An 18682-nucleotide genomic window follows, 5' to 3' on the forward strand; every position below is an offset into this window, starting at 1 on the left:
GCTCCTCTATCTATTTTCATACGTTTAAAGGTTTTTGATTAACTTTATCTTGCCTGTACATGTGGGCTTTTTTAGATTATGAATTCTGTTCTTGTATATGCCTGGGTATATACAGCTGCTTTCAGTGGAACTATGTGCAGATAAGCAGGGCTGAGTCTGACATGCTAGCAGATGTTCGAAACCCCAAAATAAACAAAAAATCAGATTTACTGGCTCCTTTTAAATATATTGCTATCAGAGGGCAAGGTGCTCTGGTTGCAAACTTGCATTTGTGTGTGAGGACTGATGGTATAGTTTGTTGATACAGAGGGGTGACTCCTCCGTGGAAGGGCAGAGAACTTGGCTGGAGCTTTTGTTAGGGCTGCACAACCGAAAAATCTCGACTGTAAATCAGACGTTGCACAGCCAGGATGTCAGCCCCTTGGGAAAGAGGGGAGGGTGAAGGGAGAAAAGTGTTTAAAAATTAGGGCTAGAAACCTGTCAGGAATAAGCTACCACAGTGTAAACAGAGCTTTAGGTTTGTCACATTGCAGCTGCTTTTCAGTAAGTGAAGGCACATGCATTTCATGATGAAGTGAACCCGTACTGTGTTAGGGATTTAATGACTTTTCACACGTTAAGACACAGGCATGAGCTGTCGTTGCCCTGAAGTACATTGCCGTAACTCTTTTGTACTCCAAGAGGACAGAAAACCCACTTTGTGGGAGTGATACCAGGTCAGTTGTTGCTCTTTAGGTACAACAGGTGAGTTGAAGCGTGGCTCTTAATTTGGAAGATGCTGTGTGCTAGCAGAGCTTAGAGGTTTTTTCACTTCTTCTCTATGCTGAACTTCAGTTGAACCTTATAATTTCAGGATTCAGCCCTAAATCTGTGATACCGTTGTCCATTCAGAATCTGTTATTGTAGAGCTTGGTTATGTCTCGTTTGGTTTGTCTTCTTTCTTTTTTTTAAAGGAGTGTCACAGCGGTGTCAGAGGGCAGCAGAGGCTCCCAGACTCATTACTCATCTCGCTTGCTATCTCCTAAATATCTGAGGTCCGGCTGTAGCAGGGAGTGTGCTCTTGGAACAATTCATCCTGCCTCCGTTGTCTGTGAATTTGGTGGTTTATTCCCCGTGTGACTTTTTTCTGCTTTTCCCAGCAGCTGGCTTTCTTTAAGAAGGTCTGTTCTGAAGCCGGTGCGTGGCTTTGATGGCTCGTAAACAAAGCGTTCGGTTAGAGCTTCCTTTTTCAGATTAGACTGTGTTTACAGCCAAATTAAACAGGATTTTAAAATCGCAAAGTCTTCTGCAGAAATACGCTGATTCTCTCCTGGAAAATAAATCATTACAAAAAGTATCTTGAGAGCAGCCCTGCTGCGACGCATATTTTATCAGGCAGTACCTTTCTAGAGTGAACTTGAAGCAAATTAAATACAGCTGGCTCTCCAGAATAGTAGGGAAGCAAAAATACTTTGTATTTAGGTTTGATAAGGCTGGCTTTTCTAGGCTTCGTGTTGGTAAATAGTCTTCTGTAACATCAATAAGGTGAGAGTGTTTCATTCAGTGCCTTATTACACACAGTTGGCCTCATTAGAAGGTGAGGGGCAGGAGCTGAGTGTTGTAGATGCTGACTCTAACTTTTGCTGAGATGTGGAGAGGGATGCTGACAAGTAGGCAGCACAGCATGTGGGAAATCAAAGCGAATTCACCACCTTTCCACTCATTCCCAATCATTTTCAGCGGAAAGACTACGTGTGAGGCTTACACCCGGTGAGATCTGTGATGTTGGTCCTTGAGAGAGGACCCCAAAAAAGGCGAGAGGCTCTGTGGATAGAAAATACAACGGGAGGATCATATCCAGCATCTCCTTGACTCTTGCTTCTAGCTGTACACAAACCACAGGCGTTTTTCTTCTTACCTGCAGCTGTTGACCATGCTGGGCATGTCTGTGTGAACCATCCTGTTTTAACTGCAATGGGAATGAGGGCAAAGCAAAAGGTGGCCTCAGCCTGTGGGGCTGAGCTAGGGAGGAGCAGAAAAAGGCAGCAGTAGCGATGCTCAAGAGTGGAAACGCTGAGCTACAAGGCAGTGGTAGCTGAAGAACAAAGGGTGGTAAATTGGCATGAGTAAACCCCCTGAGAAGTCAGATTGCTTGCATCCGAATGGTGAGGTTCTGGGACCAACATGTTAGCAAATGAAAGAAAGATGATTTTTTAAATGGTTGGATCCTGGTGAGCTGTGTAAAGGATTGAGAAGCAGCAGGGGGCTGGAATCACTATTAAATCTTTAATCTGCTGTAACTTGCTTTGAGCTGGTGGAGCAGCACGACCTTCTGATGGGTTCTCTCCCTTCTAACTCTCTCTTCTCTCCACTAGGTTGTTGACGGAGCTCGAGTCTCCTTCTTGGTGGCCATTTAGCAGCAAGCTCTGGAAAACACCATTGGAAGCCAAGCCAAAGGAAACTGCCACAGTTTCCGATTCAAAGAACCAGGAAGGAATCATAATTAGAATTCCAGTTATTATCACCCACAGAACAGACTCGAATGTCAAGCCAGGAAAACTCACGCTCTTCACTTCTGGCCTGGAAATCAGTGACTGCAATGCTCAGGTCATTCACCGGTTTGAGTCAAAGGACGTGGACGATATCAAAGTTCACACGCCGTATGAAATCAGCGTCCGTCAGAGGTTTATTGGCAAGCCTGACACCTCATACAGGCTCCTCTCTGCAAAGATGCCAGAAGCAATCCCCGTCTTGGAGATGCAGTTCAGCAAGAAGATACAGTTTTTGGAGGATGCCCTAGGATTTGTTGGTGCCAGGAAGTCTCCTCAGGTAGATTTGGGCACCTCCATTTGGCAAGCAGGTATGTGACGCTGAAAACAAGCTATCCATAAGCAGAAATGTCTTTTCCCAAAGTTTCCAAGTGGGTTTTGACTTCAGAATAGGATATGGTGTTTGTAAGGAGAGTTTTCTCCTGTGTTTTACCCTGTGTCCTTTTTTCCAGTGGTCACCAGTACAGAACTGTACCACTCTGTGGAAGGGCCATCAGGAATTCACTCTCATCTGACTGCACGCTTCCGAGTCCTCCCTCACTGCTCTTTTTCCTTTGGCAGCTTTTAGCTGGAAGCATCTCATGTAAAACCCATCGTTCAGTTAAGCGTAGAAAGCTTAAAACAGACGTGCAGTTCAGCAAGCTTTTAAATAACGCATTGAGGTAACCGTCAGGTTAACTTTCACTTAATGAAAAATGGAATTTTTATTCGAGACCTTCAGGTGCTTGGATTTAGGAGATTTTTAGATTTCAGATGAGGTGAGTGCATAGTTTAGTGGTTTTGAAAAACACCACAGGGACTGAAAGCCCTTCACAACAATAGGAATGAAAATCCTTACAGCTCCTAATGCTTTTAAAATTCTGGGCAGGGCTGTGGTTTTTGTTCATTTTTGTAATCCAAACCTGGATTCACTTGGAGAGCTGTCTATTAGGAATTTATTTCCATTAACGTGCCTAAATCCTTTTTTTTTTCCCCTAATTGTCAGTGACCAAAGAGGAAATCAGTGGATGGATTTATTCCCAGTATGTTAAAGAGTAGAAAAATGATACAGTAAAACAATAGATGGAGCTCATTCTATGCACAAAGCTGAAACTGGATTTCAGGAGGGAGGATAATGTTTTCTTCTCGTCGAGTTTCAAGGGCCATAGCTTGGAAAAGCTTGTTAATTTTTAAGGAAGTCAGTCTCTGGGCATCTGGCACTAAAATGTCAGCACAACAACTTAGAGGAAAAACAACCTGCTGGTTTCTTCAGCACGGAGTTATTCCAGCAAATTGGTGTTCAGTTCCTGATGGTCTTAAGGCTGGTTACATAAAATAATTGGTTATACAGCCCTACTGTGCTTAATTTCCCCGCTGCTCTGCTCTGTTTGCATCTGAGTCAGTGACTCAAGGATATTGCTCTCCTACCCCCACCTGCATGTGGACTGTTTAATTTGGAAACGTCAGGAAAGAAAACTGGAGGCTATGGAAATCCTGACTTCTGCAGCTCCACCAAAACCCTTGTTTGTTCCTCCCCTGGAGACTGCTGCTGCCTGTGTGCTGTCGCAAGATGGCAGTCAAGGACTGGCTTTTACCCTCTGCTTTTTTTTTTGTTTGTTTTCTGTGGCTGCTTACAGGGTGAAAATACTGATTTTTTTTCTAACTTTTCTTTTTGCTCGAAGCTTGGGGGGAGAAAAGGCTCTGTCTTATGCATGCCTGCCTCTGTGCACACGTAAAATGTGTGTTCTCAGATAGCTCCTGTTGATTCAGAGCCTTGCAGGAGATGTGTCCTTGCAGCAGAGCTACCTCTGGCTCACCAAACTGGCTCAAAACTTTCTCTGCTCTTGGCAGCACAGAGACGTGGACATTTCCACGACTGTCGTAGTCTCATCTGGATCCTGGCTGTTTATACGAGTCCTGCCTTCAAGTTGTGTGTATTGCCCATTTATATAAAAAAAGTGCAACAAAACTCTTGTTCCCAAGAGTTCAGGCTTGATTTCACATAGAAGGGGAATTTGCAAGGCGTTTTATACACACTAGATTATCTCAGACTATTTTTAGTTGCTTTGCATGTGTTTTCTGACTTTCTTTATTTTTGGACCAAGCTGCGTGGAGTGTTTAAATGCCGAAGACAGGGCAGCAAGGTTTGTTTTTTAACAGAGGCTCTTCTGTGCTGGATTAAGTCCAGCACTTTCCTAGCCAATAACGGCTGATAACAGCTCCCCTAGATTAAAAGGTGCAAGAAATCCTACAGTGTGTTAGCAGCATAACAACCTCGGGCAGTGCTGTCTTAATCCTATAGCTGGAGATTGGTATTCGCAGCTTTTTATCCCTTCCAAGGCTGCAGATTTTGCCCTGCACTTTGTTCAGAGGTTTTGTAGTTTCTCATCCTCCCGTGGAGGCAGCGGGTCCTGCAGTCCAACTGGGCGTAACGAAGCTAAACAGAATTGTGTTTTAAATGTTTCTGCCTCTTATTAAATTCTTTTTTGCTAGAAAATTGCTGAGAAATGCCAGATCCCCTGCCCCTGTCTAGTTCTGTCTGTGTACTTGTGTTGTGTCCCCCTCCCATTCTCATCCTCAGGGAGATGAATGGGGGTGAAACGGACAGATTCCATGGTTTTAATTAAATAATTAGTGTACAATGACACTTGGCTGATAAGAAACATGAAGAATCTTGTCTGGCTGTTTGCCTTCATGGGAATGTTTGTCACCCACTCCCCATTTTCCCATTTGAGGGGTACCACGGCAGGAATTCACCCTAAGCAGCGTTTTGCAGTGCCTGGATCTCAGCCCTTTGCTGTACCACTAGTGCAGTGAATGCCTTGCTTGTCTTAAACCCCGATGGTGTCTGAGTCCAGCGACTCTCAGCCTGATAACCGAATAATTCCGGGGATTACCAGTTTGCAGTAACTACTTAAGAGGGATTTCAGGTTTGCTGCTTTGGGTTCAGCTTTGTCTCCGTTTTCACGGAGAGGCAACGCTGCCCCAAGCAGATGAGGGTTTGCTGCCAGCCAGCTGGGCACCAGCCCTTCGATGTGGCAATGAGCTCTGGCCTCTGATGTGCTTTCTGTCCCCAAGAACTGCCATCAGTGTCCTGCCCTGGCTGCTGGCAGGTGGCAGCAGTAGCATTTGCCTCCTTCCTTCTCGGTGCCTCCTGAAGTGGGAGCGCTTTGGAGAGGTTTGCAGCGCCTCGAGGAGCTGAGATGTGTGTCTTGGGTTTTTAGCACCCAGCTGCAGCAGAAATAACAACCTTGCCTTGCAGCAGGGTAGTATCAGATACTGCAATAGGAGCTGCTGCTTTAAATAAAGGGCAGGGGGCAGGTAACATATACCAGGGATTGTGCTTGGCTGGGGTCACCCTGCCGTTTTGGGGGTTCGCTGACTTGATTCTTGTGGTTTGTCTGCGATCAATCACTTTTAAGGTCTTTAATTAAAAAAGATTAAAGGGAAGAAGCAGTAAGGGGAGATTCCTCGTTTATCTGACTGGGAGGACCTTGCTGCTTGCTGTCAGTGCAGATGCAAACCCACACCCCACGTGAGCCCATTCCCCAGGTGCTGCCTTGAAAAGTTTCTCAGCAGTGTGGTCACCTCCAGTTTGGCACTGCACAAAACGGCTCAAACCCTTTCTAGCAGGATTTCAAGGCTCAACCTGGCTTTTCTGAGCGCTCTTTTTCTCTTACAAAGTGCTGTGTAGCAAAGTGTAGGTCAACCTCTTCGATCCCAGTGCTCCTCCTTGCTGCTACAGGAGATGGCAGTCTTTGACCATGGGAATTTCTCTTGCAGCCACGGGACTCTTAGGAGGAGTGGTGCAGCCCAGCTCGCCGGCGGGAGGCAGAGAAGGGACAGACAACGACCAGGTTCAGCTGCAGAAACATGAGAAGGTTTCCCAGGAAGAGGCGAAAGAGCTTAAACAGGTATAAGCTGAGAATTTCCACAAGAGTTGTTTCTCTCCATCCTTGTCCTCGCTGACATGCGTGTTCTTACTTCATCAGAAATGTAGTCACTGTCCTTAAAAACAATAAAACAAAACCAAACACCTCTGGCTAAACTTAAAAGAAAAAAGCCCGTCAAGCCTTTGCTTAAAATACACTGATAACTTTCCATTTTTTTTTTTTTTTTGAACTATTTTGGACAAATTGGGGATTATTAGCAACATATATTAAATAATAGGGCTATAATCTGGGGATATCCTAACATTTCACCTGCTTTACCTGGAGAGTAAGAAGCTTAACAATTAGATATTTTTTTTTATATATATTTTTCCGTGTTTCCCCTATTCTGTTTTCCTCCTTTTAGTAAGAAGCAGTGGTTCTGTTTCTATTTCACCCACAAGCCTGAGCAGTGTTTTATAAATGCCTGGAGAGAACCTGTAGTTAAGAAACAAGTGTGCAGTCCAGCAGAGAAGGGGAAATAAGTTGGAGCTTCTGCTAGAATCTGCTTTAAAGTAATCTAGTGTGATATTATGCCTCTAAATGGCTCTTTAAGGAATTTCTTTCGTAACTGATGTTCAGAACCTGTTTTGTGTGGAATTCCTCTTTGTAGGACATGCTTGATCTGAAACATGAACTAACTGAAAAAGCAAAGGAACGTGGTGTTAGGTTTTTGGTTTCAGCAGGTTTACTTGTGATCACAGACACATCACAAGTGGTCGAAGGTTAAACTTTATTCTTAATTATTTTTTTCCTTAACATCTAATTCTCGTTGATATTCCATCTGTAGTTTGATCATAGCATCATGTGAAGTCTCTGTGAAGTCTGTTGCCTCTTAGCCAAGCCTGCAACTTTCCAGACCCCTTCTTTTATGTTGTAGTTGGGAATTAGACCACAGCACGTTGTCAGCTGAGTGCATTTGAGAGTCACAAGCACATAGCAGTGAATTAAGTGACTCGAAAATAAAACTCCTTGCACGAAAAGTATATTTATGAACAGTAACCAAAAATATATTTGGGTAAGTGAGGGTTTAACGTCAGAAAAATGGGATTTCTGCAGAAATTCCATGCTGGATGGTGGACTAGAAGCAGTGTTAGATAGCCAGTGTTACTTAAAACAAAACACTTCAGGATTGACTAGAGCCCAAGAGACAATTCTGGTATTTATTTATACCTCACCAAGCCAAGAATTTTTTAAACCAGTTAATGATTTGGGGTAAACTTGTGGGTTGGGAAGGGTGGGGAGAGATTCTGAATGCCAAATTAACAGCCTATGAGTTGGCCTGATTTTTTTCCAGTAATTACTGAGCACCTGTTCCCTGAGAATCAGACCTTTTTAATCATCATTGCAGTCATTAATAATTTTAGAGTACATGCACTAATATGTATTAAACTGCTGTTTCTTTTCCTTACTAGAAATAACCATGTAAATGTACCATTGTAGACTGAAACTTGGTTATATTTTGGTTAAGGAAGCAAGGTCTTTTGAGTGAAACATCTAATTTGCACCTTTTCAAAATCAGAATGGGCTTTTAACACTTTAAAAGATGAGAAGGGAGAGCAGTTAAAGAGCTTATCACCATGATCTGTCATTTTATCAAAAAAAATCAGCACTTTCTGAAGCAGCGTTGACCTTTTGGAGGATCTTAGGGAGGAGTATTTTTTAATCGTAGTTGTACAAATATCATCAATCTGTCATTCATGCATACATTGCTGTGTACAGCTATTAAGTATTCAGAAGGGCTTGTTGTTCCTCTCTTAAATGTCAGCTTTTCACCACTATAAATCTTGATTTGCAGCCAGACCCAAAAAAGCTGAATGCTGCATTAAGGGTTATCGGTCGCGTAATACTTTTGAAAAGCCACAGTTTGTTATATGTTATAATAATAACAACAACAACAAAAAAAGGCTTTCTAGGAATTGCTTCCCCGGAGCCAGTTGGGAACAGCTGAACAGCAAACAGCCGTGGTCAGTTCTTGATAATATCAAAGCAGTTGGCTGCGACTAGAGAATCAGAGGAAACGTAGGACAGGGGAGCTCAGCATCCTCCAACAAGTGATGTGAACAGGGAGCGAAGCCTCTCATCCCATACAGGCTGGTGTTTTTCTCCAGCTGTTCCCAGGAGTTCTCCAAACACTGCTTTTTCTCACTGCTCTGGAGCTCAAATAACTCTGTAGGGAGGTTTAGAGGAGAAGAAAGTGGAAGGATGTGGGATCAAAGGGGTGGGTGCCTGCTGGTAAACGTGGATTTGAAAGGTGCTGAGGCTGGGAATGTGTTCTAGTGAGGTTCAGGGGCAGCATCGTGATAAATAAATACCACAAAGGCCTTCAGGTGTTGTACCACCTGCAGTCAGAGGAGCAGAGGTCTTGAAACTACATCTGAGCAACACATTTAATGGTTATCTAAGTTCATATCAAGGCTTTATTTTAAGTTAAATTTGCCACACCAAATCTAGCTGTAGCTGGAAGCAGGTGAAGTCCATCAGTAAAGCAGGGCACAGAAATGGGAACTTTGTCATGTTTCCAACTGTGTGGCCTTACAAAGTCAGTTGTGATTTAGGTTATAGGGTGCTCCTTGCTGAGGTGTAGCCTGCTGCTTAGACCCTTTTTTTTCTCCCCAAAAACATGGCTTATCAATAAACAGGATGCATCATCATCTCAGCCTGCAGCAGGGGCTTGTCTTTGTTGCAGCCGCTTCCAGCTCAGTTCCTGTGCTGAGTATGAGCAGGATGATGATTAATTACTTATGGAAAGCATTTAGAGATCAAAGGGGGGAAATATTATAAATGCAAAGCATTAATGTGCACTGAAAACCATGCCACTTGTGGCATCACTCCTTGTGAATGAACTAAGGCTGTTGGAAGTCCTTGTGTTTGACTGCAGTGTTTTTCTGAGCAGTTTCATTTCTCGAGGACTGTTTATGACCTTTTATTCCCTGATTGTCAGTAGTGTGAACATTTGTTTAAAAAAGAGAAAAACAAAACCCACCCAATGACCAAAACAAAAGCACAAAACCCCCAAAGCTCGGCTCTGTTCCCCTCATTACTACTTATAAGACAAGTAGAACTTGTAAGCTGGGGGAGTTTGTGATGAGCAGATTAAGTGTTGACTCCTCTCTTCTCCTTTAAAAGAAAAGCACTTGCTGTGATGATAATAGCTGTTTTGCAAGAGGAATTGTTGAATTATACCAAATTCCTTCTGTTAAAGCTGGATGCCCTGAACAGCCTGCAGTTGTGACTTCGTGCCTGAGTAAAAGACGTCGCCAGGACACGGTGAAGGGCTGTTTCTGTTAAAAGCAGAGCTCACGCTGCCACAAACTCCATCCCTAACTGTGCTATAAGAGGTGGAGGAAGAAGCCTATGGAGTTCCTGTGGTCTCTGGCTGAGCCTCTGCCTACCGCCTCGCTGCGGCTGACATAATGGCACTGGGTGTGGGAGGGGGTGGGATAATATTAGCTTAAGGGCTGTGGTCGAGGAGGGGGAGTAGTTCTGCTCGCTGGATTTGAAATTGTTTTGCCAAACCAGTGCTTTCTAATTTCCTCACGGGCTCCTGCCAAAGAGCCGTTGCCCTGATATTTACTGTGTCTGCACATCACACATGCCATGAAGACAGAGATAGCGTTAAAGTCGTTAATTCCACAACATCTGGGGGGAAAAAAAACACATCCCGGTGCTTCCCCCATGTCTCCTCAGGTCTAGAAGGTTCCATTTCCATCTCTTGCTACATTCAGTGTTTATTTACCCTTTTATCGTGCCATCATCTCAGGAAATCACAACCGTTAGGTCAGAGAAAAAGCGTTTTGTTGAGGAACCGTTCGCTCCAAGTGCTAAATACCAAATTTGCTCATAGCATGGCCTTGTTCCACGGCCAATAGCAAGCACCGGGCGGCTGATCTTAACAGACATGTGTAATGATTGTGCCCTGGATTTTGTTTTTTGAAGGCGCAATGTGGGGAAAGAAGTGCGGTCCTCACAGCTCATGCTCTGTATTTGCTTGTGTGTAACTTAAATGTTTTGTGATAGCAAAATAAATGGTGGTAATAAAGCCTGGGAAACTGAGTTTGTCACAGCTGCTTGGGCTTTTTTTTTTTTTTTCTAGACAAGGCTGCTGGTGTGCTAGTGCCACCAACATTTTTTCCTCTAAATTTTTAAAAAATTATGCATCAGCACAAGAAGAAATAATGGGAAAAGCAGGTAACAATAAATAAGGAAGTAGCGACCCTTTCATGCTGTAAAATAAGCATGAAAGAATAAGCATTATCTAGGAGCTGATGCTGTAAAATCTCTCTACTGTCATGCCCTTCAGAGAGAGGAGACCCCTTGTCCTGGCAGACTTACCCATTCCAGCATTTGCATCTCCCAGTTTTGTGCTACAAGAGACCACCTTTTCCTAGAGCAGCCAGAAGCACTTTTGCTGTGGCTGGTGTAGAGCTTGGTTATTCACACACCAAATGCAGCCCTCGACCAGGCAGTAAAAACATGTAAGCTTTGCAGAGCTACAGGCAAGCACTGATGACAGCAAACAGAAGCTACCCAAACAGGAGGAGTGCTAAAGCAATGTAAACCTTTACATTTTTGTTGGTGAAGTTAATGCCACAAGTGTAACTTACCCTAAACCTCCTCTAGAGGCTTATGCTGTGGTGGTGTAAGGTGGTGCTGCTCCCTGCTGGCCCACAGCCTGTCTACAGGTGGACGACCCTTTTATCGTTTCAGTGCTGATCACTCAGTCCCTAATGTGGGTTTGAGTTTATCAGGGGACTATGATTTGGGATTTCCTAGGTACTGTCCCCTTTCTCACTCTCCTGAAATATGTTCAGCACCCAGATGAAGCAACGCCTTAAATCATCCACCTCAGAGCCTGTTTGCACCACAGTTCAGAATACTGCAAAGGACAGTTTGTTGTTTCCTAAGAACAGGTAAATTTGTCCTGGAAGGCTGCATCCACGAGCCTTTTCTAGTTATATGTGCTCTGCTCTAGCATTCAGACCTCATCTCCTTTGCACAGGCCAACTGAAGGAAATTATTGGAGGATTTCAGGGAGTTCAAGCTACAATTGGCAATATTTTCTGCATTTTCACACTTTCCTTATTTTATTTTTACCACTGGATACTCGGTATATGGAGGTGCTAGATCATATTTCACAAGCTTTAGATTAAAAATTGCATTATTACAATGGCATCTCAGGACCCAAACCAAAGTCAGGTCTCCATTGTAAGACCTCTGGGGTACAATTTCTGCTTTACTGGGCTTGGTGCCTTGGGTCTAGGTCTTCAGGTGATCTGGTGAAGGGGTAAATAATAGGGTTAAGTACTGAGGAGGTTCATGGGGCTTGGGGTCCTCTGCTGTTGTTCCAGCTGTGTCTGCACTGCACTTGTTTCCAGCTGAGCTGGGCATCTCAGATCCTACTACAGCCAAAGGAGGGAGAACTGGGCATTACTCTAACCTCTCCTTAAGCAGATAGATTAATGAAACAGAGCAGAGGAGTCACAATCTCAGTTGTAATACATTACCAGGTCCCTGCAGTCTGTACAAGAATTTTGGGATTATATAGCGTGGATGGACACCTGTTGTCCCAGCGAAGCCTAAATCTGCTGTGGTTGAACATTTGACACATTTCTGTTTTACAGCCTTATTTGTTAAGGTCCTGAAGAGACAAGGAACACAAGTGCAGCACTTTAAAGGGGAAAAAGCTGGGGAATATTCAGGAACTTGCCTGAAGTTGGTCAGAAAATCTTGGGCATAGCCAGGGCACTAAATCAGACTTTCCAAATCATAATCTGGTGGCATAAATTCCAGGCTGTGTTAGCGTGAGGCTGACCAGTGCCTGGCAAAATGTGCCTTTAAAATGGGTCTTTGATGGGCTCATACCTGCTCTGTGTAACAGATAAAGGGTTTCACATGGAGATTTCGTGTCTTGGTTCATGGTCCAAAGTGTGGGCTGGCACGGAAGGTGCTGCAGCTCTGAGCAGCTGGCAGGACTGGAGCAGTGATAAATGGACATCTCACCAACATTTTGCCTTGCAAAAGCAGTGACCAGCTTTGGCCATGTTTCAGATTCCAGTAACTCTTCCCAGCAAGCTCTGTGGGCTCTGCTGGAAAAGCACCTTACCCGTTTCCTTTTCTCTTCTCAACAATTGTGTCTTTTTCTGTATTTTCAACGTGAAGTCAGCTCGAACAAATGCAAAGTTTATCAAAAGTCATCTGGTTTGCGACTAAAAAGAAACTTTTTCATGGCAAACCTGGGCCCTTTGTGGCACAATGTTGACTCAGAAATGAATGGAGTGCCTCTTAGAGAGGTGGGAAGGGGCAGCGTCCCTTCCTGCACCCTGTTGTGGCAGCCCCCCCTTGCTGTGTAGGTGTCTTGGAGGAAGCTACGTGCACTTATCTTCTGCACTTATCTTCTGCACTCAACAGATTTCACAAAATAAGGTGGTGTGGGTGAGGACGTTGCTTAGGACTGCTGAACCTGCCACTCTGCAAATGATGAAGGGTATGCTGGAGGAGCAAAATCTCTCCTTCTTAAAGCAGCACAGAGATTTAAAGTATTTTTTCGAGTGGAGATTGCAACCTGTAGTCCTTTCTGTCGGCTGAGCATCGGAGCTGGCTCTGCTCTGAGTCAGGGAAGTGGACCAGGAGGACCCCAGAGCTCTCTTCCAGTCTTTGTTATGCTGTGACACAGTGAAAGCAAGGCTGCTGTCCATGTTGCTTGGTAGGATTCATTCCTTGTAGCACTTTCTTTTATGTATTTATATATATGCTTGCAGAAGCAGCTTGAAGGGAGGACTTAGAGCTCTTCCCAATTCCAAGCAGTAAACGCACTTCCTCAGGAGAGGCAGGACCTTATCTCAGCCCTGTTTCCTGGCTCACGCACAGGATGGATCTGATCACGTCATTTTTCTTTCTGGTGCGTATCCCACACGCATCTGTTACCTCCAGTTGGGGGAATTCAGTGACAAGTAACACTTCAGCAACAAGTTTCACCGTTACAGCGAAAGAACCCGAAGTGTTTCATTTGGGACAGAAACAGTGTTTTCTTCACTTGTAGTTTTGGTAAGAACAGAAATAGGTAGATTAGGCTTGATCCATGGTTTGCTTTGTATTTCTGCTTTGGCAGCCAAATTGCAAAAGCAGTTATTCACACAGCCGTATTTCTGGCCACTTGTGATTTATGGAAGGAGCCGAGAGATATTTTACAAGATAAATCTCACTACTGTGGCTGACGTCCAGCTCCAGTCAAAGAAGTCTGTCTGCATAAAATTCCCCTGCCGTTCCCGTTAGATACAGTGCTCCTCGCTGCTTTTCTCTGACCCAGCTGCAAACGGTGGGATTGCAGTGGAGTTCAGTCCCACACGTGGAAATGGGGCTGATGATGTTTCATAGCAGCTTTCTGTGGACTGATACGTATTGTAGGAGAATAAACTGTTCTGTGATATATATTGTAGAAGAAAAACTGTTCTGTGATTCTACGAAAACCAAGAAAACCGTTTGCCTCTTGTTATGCAAAAAAAAGTAAAATGAACGGGTGCATAGAGGACAATTTCTTTTCCCTATTTTAGCAAAAAAACATGTATTTCTGTGAACTCCACAGACTCTAGTTCTGGTATCTTCAGTGTCATTATATAGATGCTTATGCATCACAGCAACTGATGGTGTAGACTGCTAGTGCTGGGAGAATTTGTTGGTCCTTGAGTGATAATTGAGATTATTACTGCAGTTGATGGGATGAACTGCTCACGTTGACTGGGCAGTGTGAAGATATCCTCATGGACCCCTGTGTGGATGCTAAAGGAAGCAGATCATGTAGGCCAGCAGAGACAGCCCCTTTATGATCTGAAGGAACTGCGAGGCTGCGTTTCCAGCTGTTATAACATGATGTAGCTCTGCTTTCCAGATCTTCCCCTGATGCATTTGAAGGAAGGCAGCGGAGACTTGCCTGCTTAGCAGGTGCTCTCAGTTCCTGCTACCAGGATTAAGGGAGTAGCCACAAGAGGGAAGAAAAGGCAGTGATATAACTCATGCCTTAGATCGCTGCAATACAAAAAAAAAACACCTTTCTCCAGCCTATTTGAAAAGTTCTGGCAGTCAGGGGAAGTCCCTAGTGACTGGGAAAAGGGAAACATCACTTCAATTTTTAAAAGGGGCAGAAAGGAGAACCTGGGGAACCACAGACCAGCGAGCCTCGTCTCTGTGCCTGGGAAGATCATGGAACAGCTCCTCCTGGAAGCAATGTTAAAGCATATGGAAGACAAGGAGGTGACTTTATACAGCCTGCAAGGCTTGACCAAGGGCAAATCCTGCCTGACCAATTCTGTGGTGGAGTGACTGCATCAGCAGACAAGGGAAAAGCAACAGATACCATCTACCTGGGCTTGTGTTAGACCTTTGACACGGTCCAAAACATCTTTATCTTGACCATGGTCTTTGTTTGGCCATTCAGTGGATAAGGATTTGGCTGGATGGACACACCTGGGTCAGGGCGATCCCAAACATCAGTACATAGGGGGATGGATGGATTGGGAGCAGCTCTGTGGAGGAGGGCTTGGAAGTGCTGGTGGATGAAAGATTGGGTATGAGCTGGCAGGGCATGTTCGCAGTCCAGAAAGCCAACAAGAAAGAAAGGCTGCATCAAAAGAAGTGCAGCTGGCAGGCTGGGGGTGGTTATTATAAGGGTGGTGGGGCCCTGGCTGTCCCCAGGAGCTGTGGGTGCCCCATCCCTGGCAGTGCCCAAGGCCAGGCTGGATGGGGCTGTGGCAGCCTGGGCTAGTGGGAGGTTGGACTTCAAAGGTCCCTGTAGTTAAACAATTTTTTTATGTTCTTTTACCTGGTTTCTGCCTAATCTTGCTACACCTTTCCCCGTGTGATTCATTTCTGGCATTGTAACAGCTGTGCTCTGTGTCCACATCATGCTCTCGGGGTGTGCAGCATCTTAGGACAAGCTCCTGCTTTAGAAGGAGACCTGCCAAGGAGATAATAACAGAACAGCCAGGAAGCTGACCTTTACACTGATTTTTGTTTCTGATTTTCCCATAAAACCCTAACTTTTCAGGTTTGGTTCTTCTGGTCTTCAGTGCATTGTTACACATCTCACTTCAGCTTAGCAGAGCAAGAACTCTATCTTTTAATCCGGGATGCCTCCAGCATGCTTCAGGGCATGACTTCAAATTATGTGGTCCTTTAGAGAAAAGAAATAACCAATTGCCTTTTGTCTATTACACTTCTCAAAAAAATGGCTGGTCGTTCGCTCAAAGCTCTCGGCCTTTTCTCCCAACAGATACTGCAGAAGCTGAAGAGCCTCGCCTTGGAGACAGAAGCAGAGCTGGAGAGGCAGGACGAAGCTCTCGATTCCATCACTACCTCTGTGGACCGAGCGACGCTGAACATCGACAAGCAGAACCGCAGGATGAAGAAACTAACGTAGCACCCCCGGGAGCTGGTGGGGACAGTACCACGAGGAAGAGGGGAGCAGGGGATTGTGTTTTTAAAGACTGTTACTTTACAGACTTTGTGTGGGAGCTGTTTGCAATACGGTCTGGAATACAGTCCTGTTGATGTTGAGTTTCAGATAGTTCTGAAAATGTTTCCAGACTTCGGATGATGTTTGAGGGCTGCTTTAGGATTAAAAAGGCCAAGCCTTTTAATTGTGGTTAAACAATTATAGTGGCTTCTTTACTACAGAAAATCTGTAAATAGAAGGGGATGCGATTTCATCAAAATGAACTTTTACGCGTTTTTTTTTTATGTTGTTGCTTTTGAAAGTTTTTTTTTATTGTAACAAAGAAGTGAAATGAGCTGCATGTGAGACTACTTTAGGTGATTACAGCCTATTAATTCTCTCTCAAGGTCTTTCTTGAAAATAGTTAATAGCTGAACTAAGGGCCAGATGTCCAACTGCAAGTCACAGAGGCTTTTTTTTTTTTTGCAAGTTAATGCTGAGGTGAGTAAATGATGGTGATAAAACCTTGTGTTCACTGAACAAGTAGTTTTAATGGGTTTCGATCACGTTTTTAGTGTACCCAGGAATTTTATAAGAATAGTGAAGGCTTAGTGGCCACAGCTGTCTGTTGTGCTGTGTCCTGGGAAGTCAGCAAAGTTTAGGTAATGTCCATATATTGGTAAAGACATCAACTTAAGGAACAGTTCTCATTTTTCCCTCCCGTTGGATAAATGTTTTCCTAATTTAAGTCACTTATAAAAAATAAGTGTCCCCAAAAAGGGATTCCTGATCTTTGATGATCATCTGCACCTTTTTATTTGTTTTTATTCTTCCCCTGTTCCCTTCCTCACACAATTAGGGAAAGAATTGATTCTGGAGTGAAGGAAGCGATTTTCTTCATGGATGAATTTATTCAGTACATCTCTTGGAGTGCACTGTGTGCACCTCTCACTTGCACACAGTGGTTTTATATTTTTGGCAATAGCATTGTCCTCAGAGCATCATGAACACGGTGTTTGTTTAGTGTGGTGCCAAACTACCTGGTGGGAGCTGGGCTGCCACATCCCTGATGGAGGGTGGTGGAAGGTCTCTTGCACCCCTGCTTCTCTGTACATTCATTTTCCAGGGATCTCCCAGATGTTTGACTCTCCAAATGGGAACTTCATGTGTTGTGGAGAGTGTCATCTGTTTTTTGTGCATCTACTCCAGGTTAATAGGTTGAGGGGCCTATGGCTGGAGCCATGTGACATTTGCAATGGTAGGACATCTGCCTGTCTTGTGGTTATTATTTCTTTGCATTAACTGGTAATGAAACATTTCAAGACTTCTTGTAGCCCTGTCTATTTAAAATAAAAGGGAATATTGCCAATTGTTCTCTAACAGGTTTTGTTTACAGTTAGCTCCGTTGAGACTACAGGACAGTGGAGACCTTTTCCCTTCCTAACTTGGCAGATACAAGGTAGGAGGGATTCTAGGTAATCCAAACAATAGAATCATAGAATCATCTAGATTGGAAGAGACCTCTAGGATCATCTAGTCCAAAAGACAGACTTGCTGTTCACTGCACATTTCATCAAGTCTTACTGTTGACCAGCTGCTTTGTTCAAAGTAGCTGTTGTAATTCATTTTTTTTATGGTTTTGTATTAAAAAAAAATCTTGTATTGCTTTCAAATACAACCCATAACCCTGTTGGTGCAATATTTTTAACTCGTAAAGCTTTGAACTATCTATTCACTGATAGCTGATGTGAAATTTTCCTGTTTAAGAGTAACACAGCCTTTTAAAGAAATATATGGTAGATTACAGTGTGTTGTTTTCAAGACCTTACTCTACCTTGCTTTATATTACTTCAAATTAGTTTGTTAGTACTTGAGGAAATTGTACTTCTGCACTGCAAGTCCTTCATTTTCAGTCCAAGTTGTTACTGGCATGCACTTTACTTATTTGCTGAATATGGTCAATATATACATACACACTATGTACTGTGAAATAAAATACTGTCTGTTCTCATTCTTGTTTGTTTCTGATACCCAAATCACTGTTGTTTTACTGTGAAAGGATCATATGTTTACACAACTATATCATGAAGTTACAAACGTACTTTTCACAAAATGTGTGTTAACTGAACCTGGTGCTGACTGGGAGTGGGTCTCTACACTGAATTAGTCCGGATCAGGACTGCCAAAAGTAAATGCTAATTACACATCGTTGAGTGTATCATTCTTTGTGCCATATTTTTATTGTTGTAGTTTCTATCTCTAACTCTTGCATCTGATTCAGTACTCTGTGTTAGTCTGTGTCCGTGCTAAAACAAAGTTGTAATGTGGTTTGTAAGAAGCGCCCCATTCTAGAGCTGTACTGCCTAGCCGAATTTCACATGCCTGGAGGACTTCCATTCTGTAGTTTCTTATTAAATACCTTGTAATAGTGGTCTTCTCTCTTGAATTCATTTGGCTGAGAAGTGATGACAAATGCTCTGTCCTCTCCTTTGTCATACCGTGAAACAGAACTCTGTAAAACTTCGCACAGGATTGTATTTTAGGACAGGATGTTTTCTTTTTATTAAAAAAAAAATAAAATAAAAAGCAAAATATTATCAATGTACTTATCAGCCATCAGCAGCTGGACAATGAATTGGGTGAACGTGAGCACAGTGCACGTGGTGGTTGGTGCTCTGTCATGGGGACTGGTGCCCAGGAGCTGCTCCAGCTCTTAGTGTCTTAGTGGGCTGGGAACTGCCTGGATACATCCCAATGTGAGGATTCCCAAATAGAGGATTTTCTCCAGTCAAAACTTCTCTTACTATGGTGATTTT

The 18682-nt window shown here is 43.7% G+C and overlaps 1 protein-coding gene across 11 annotated transcripts in view; it reads left to right on the forward strand.

Moving 5' to 3' along the window:
- The window catches only part of SNAP47 (synaptosome associated protein 47), a 27644-nt gene extending 9347 nt beyond the window's left edge, over positions 1 to 18297 (forward strand). For 10 of the 11 annotated variants that reach the window (XM_084282100.1, XM_084282106.1, XM_084282104.1 and 7 more), the window contains 3 exons: positions 2355 to 2839; positions 6291 to 6421; positions 15705 to 18297. In XM_084282100.1, coding sequence (XP_084138226.1) covers positions 2355 to 2839; positions 6291 to 6421; positions 15705 to 15851 — 763 coding nt within the window. In that variant the 3' untranslated portion in view covers positions 15852 to 18297. Of the gene's footprint in view, positions 1 to 2354; positions 2840 to 6290; positions 6422 to 9641; positions 9849 to 15704 lie in introns of those variants that run through there. The other variant, XM_084282102.1, reaches the window with a different exon arrangement.
- The last annotated feature ends 385 nt before the right edge of the window (positions 18298 to 18682 follow it).

This window comes from Netta rufina, assembly GCF_964035555.1.
Source record: "Netta rufina genome assembly, chromosome: 2".
Taxonomy (NCBI): domain Eukaryota; kingdom Metazoa; phylum Chordata; class Aves; order Anseriformes; family Anatidae; genus Netta; species Netta rufina.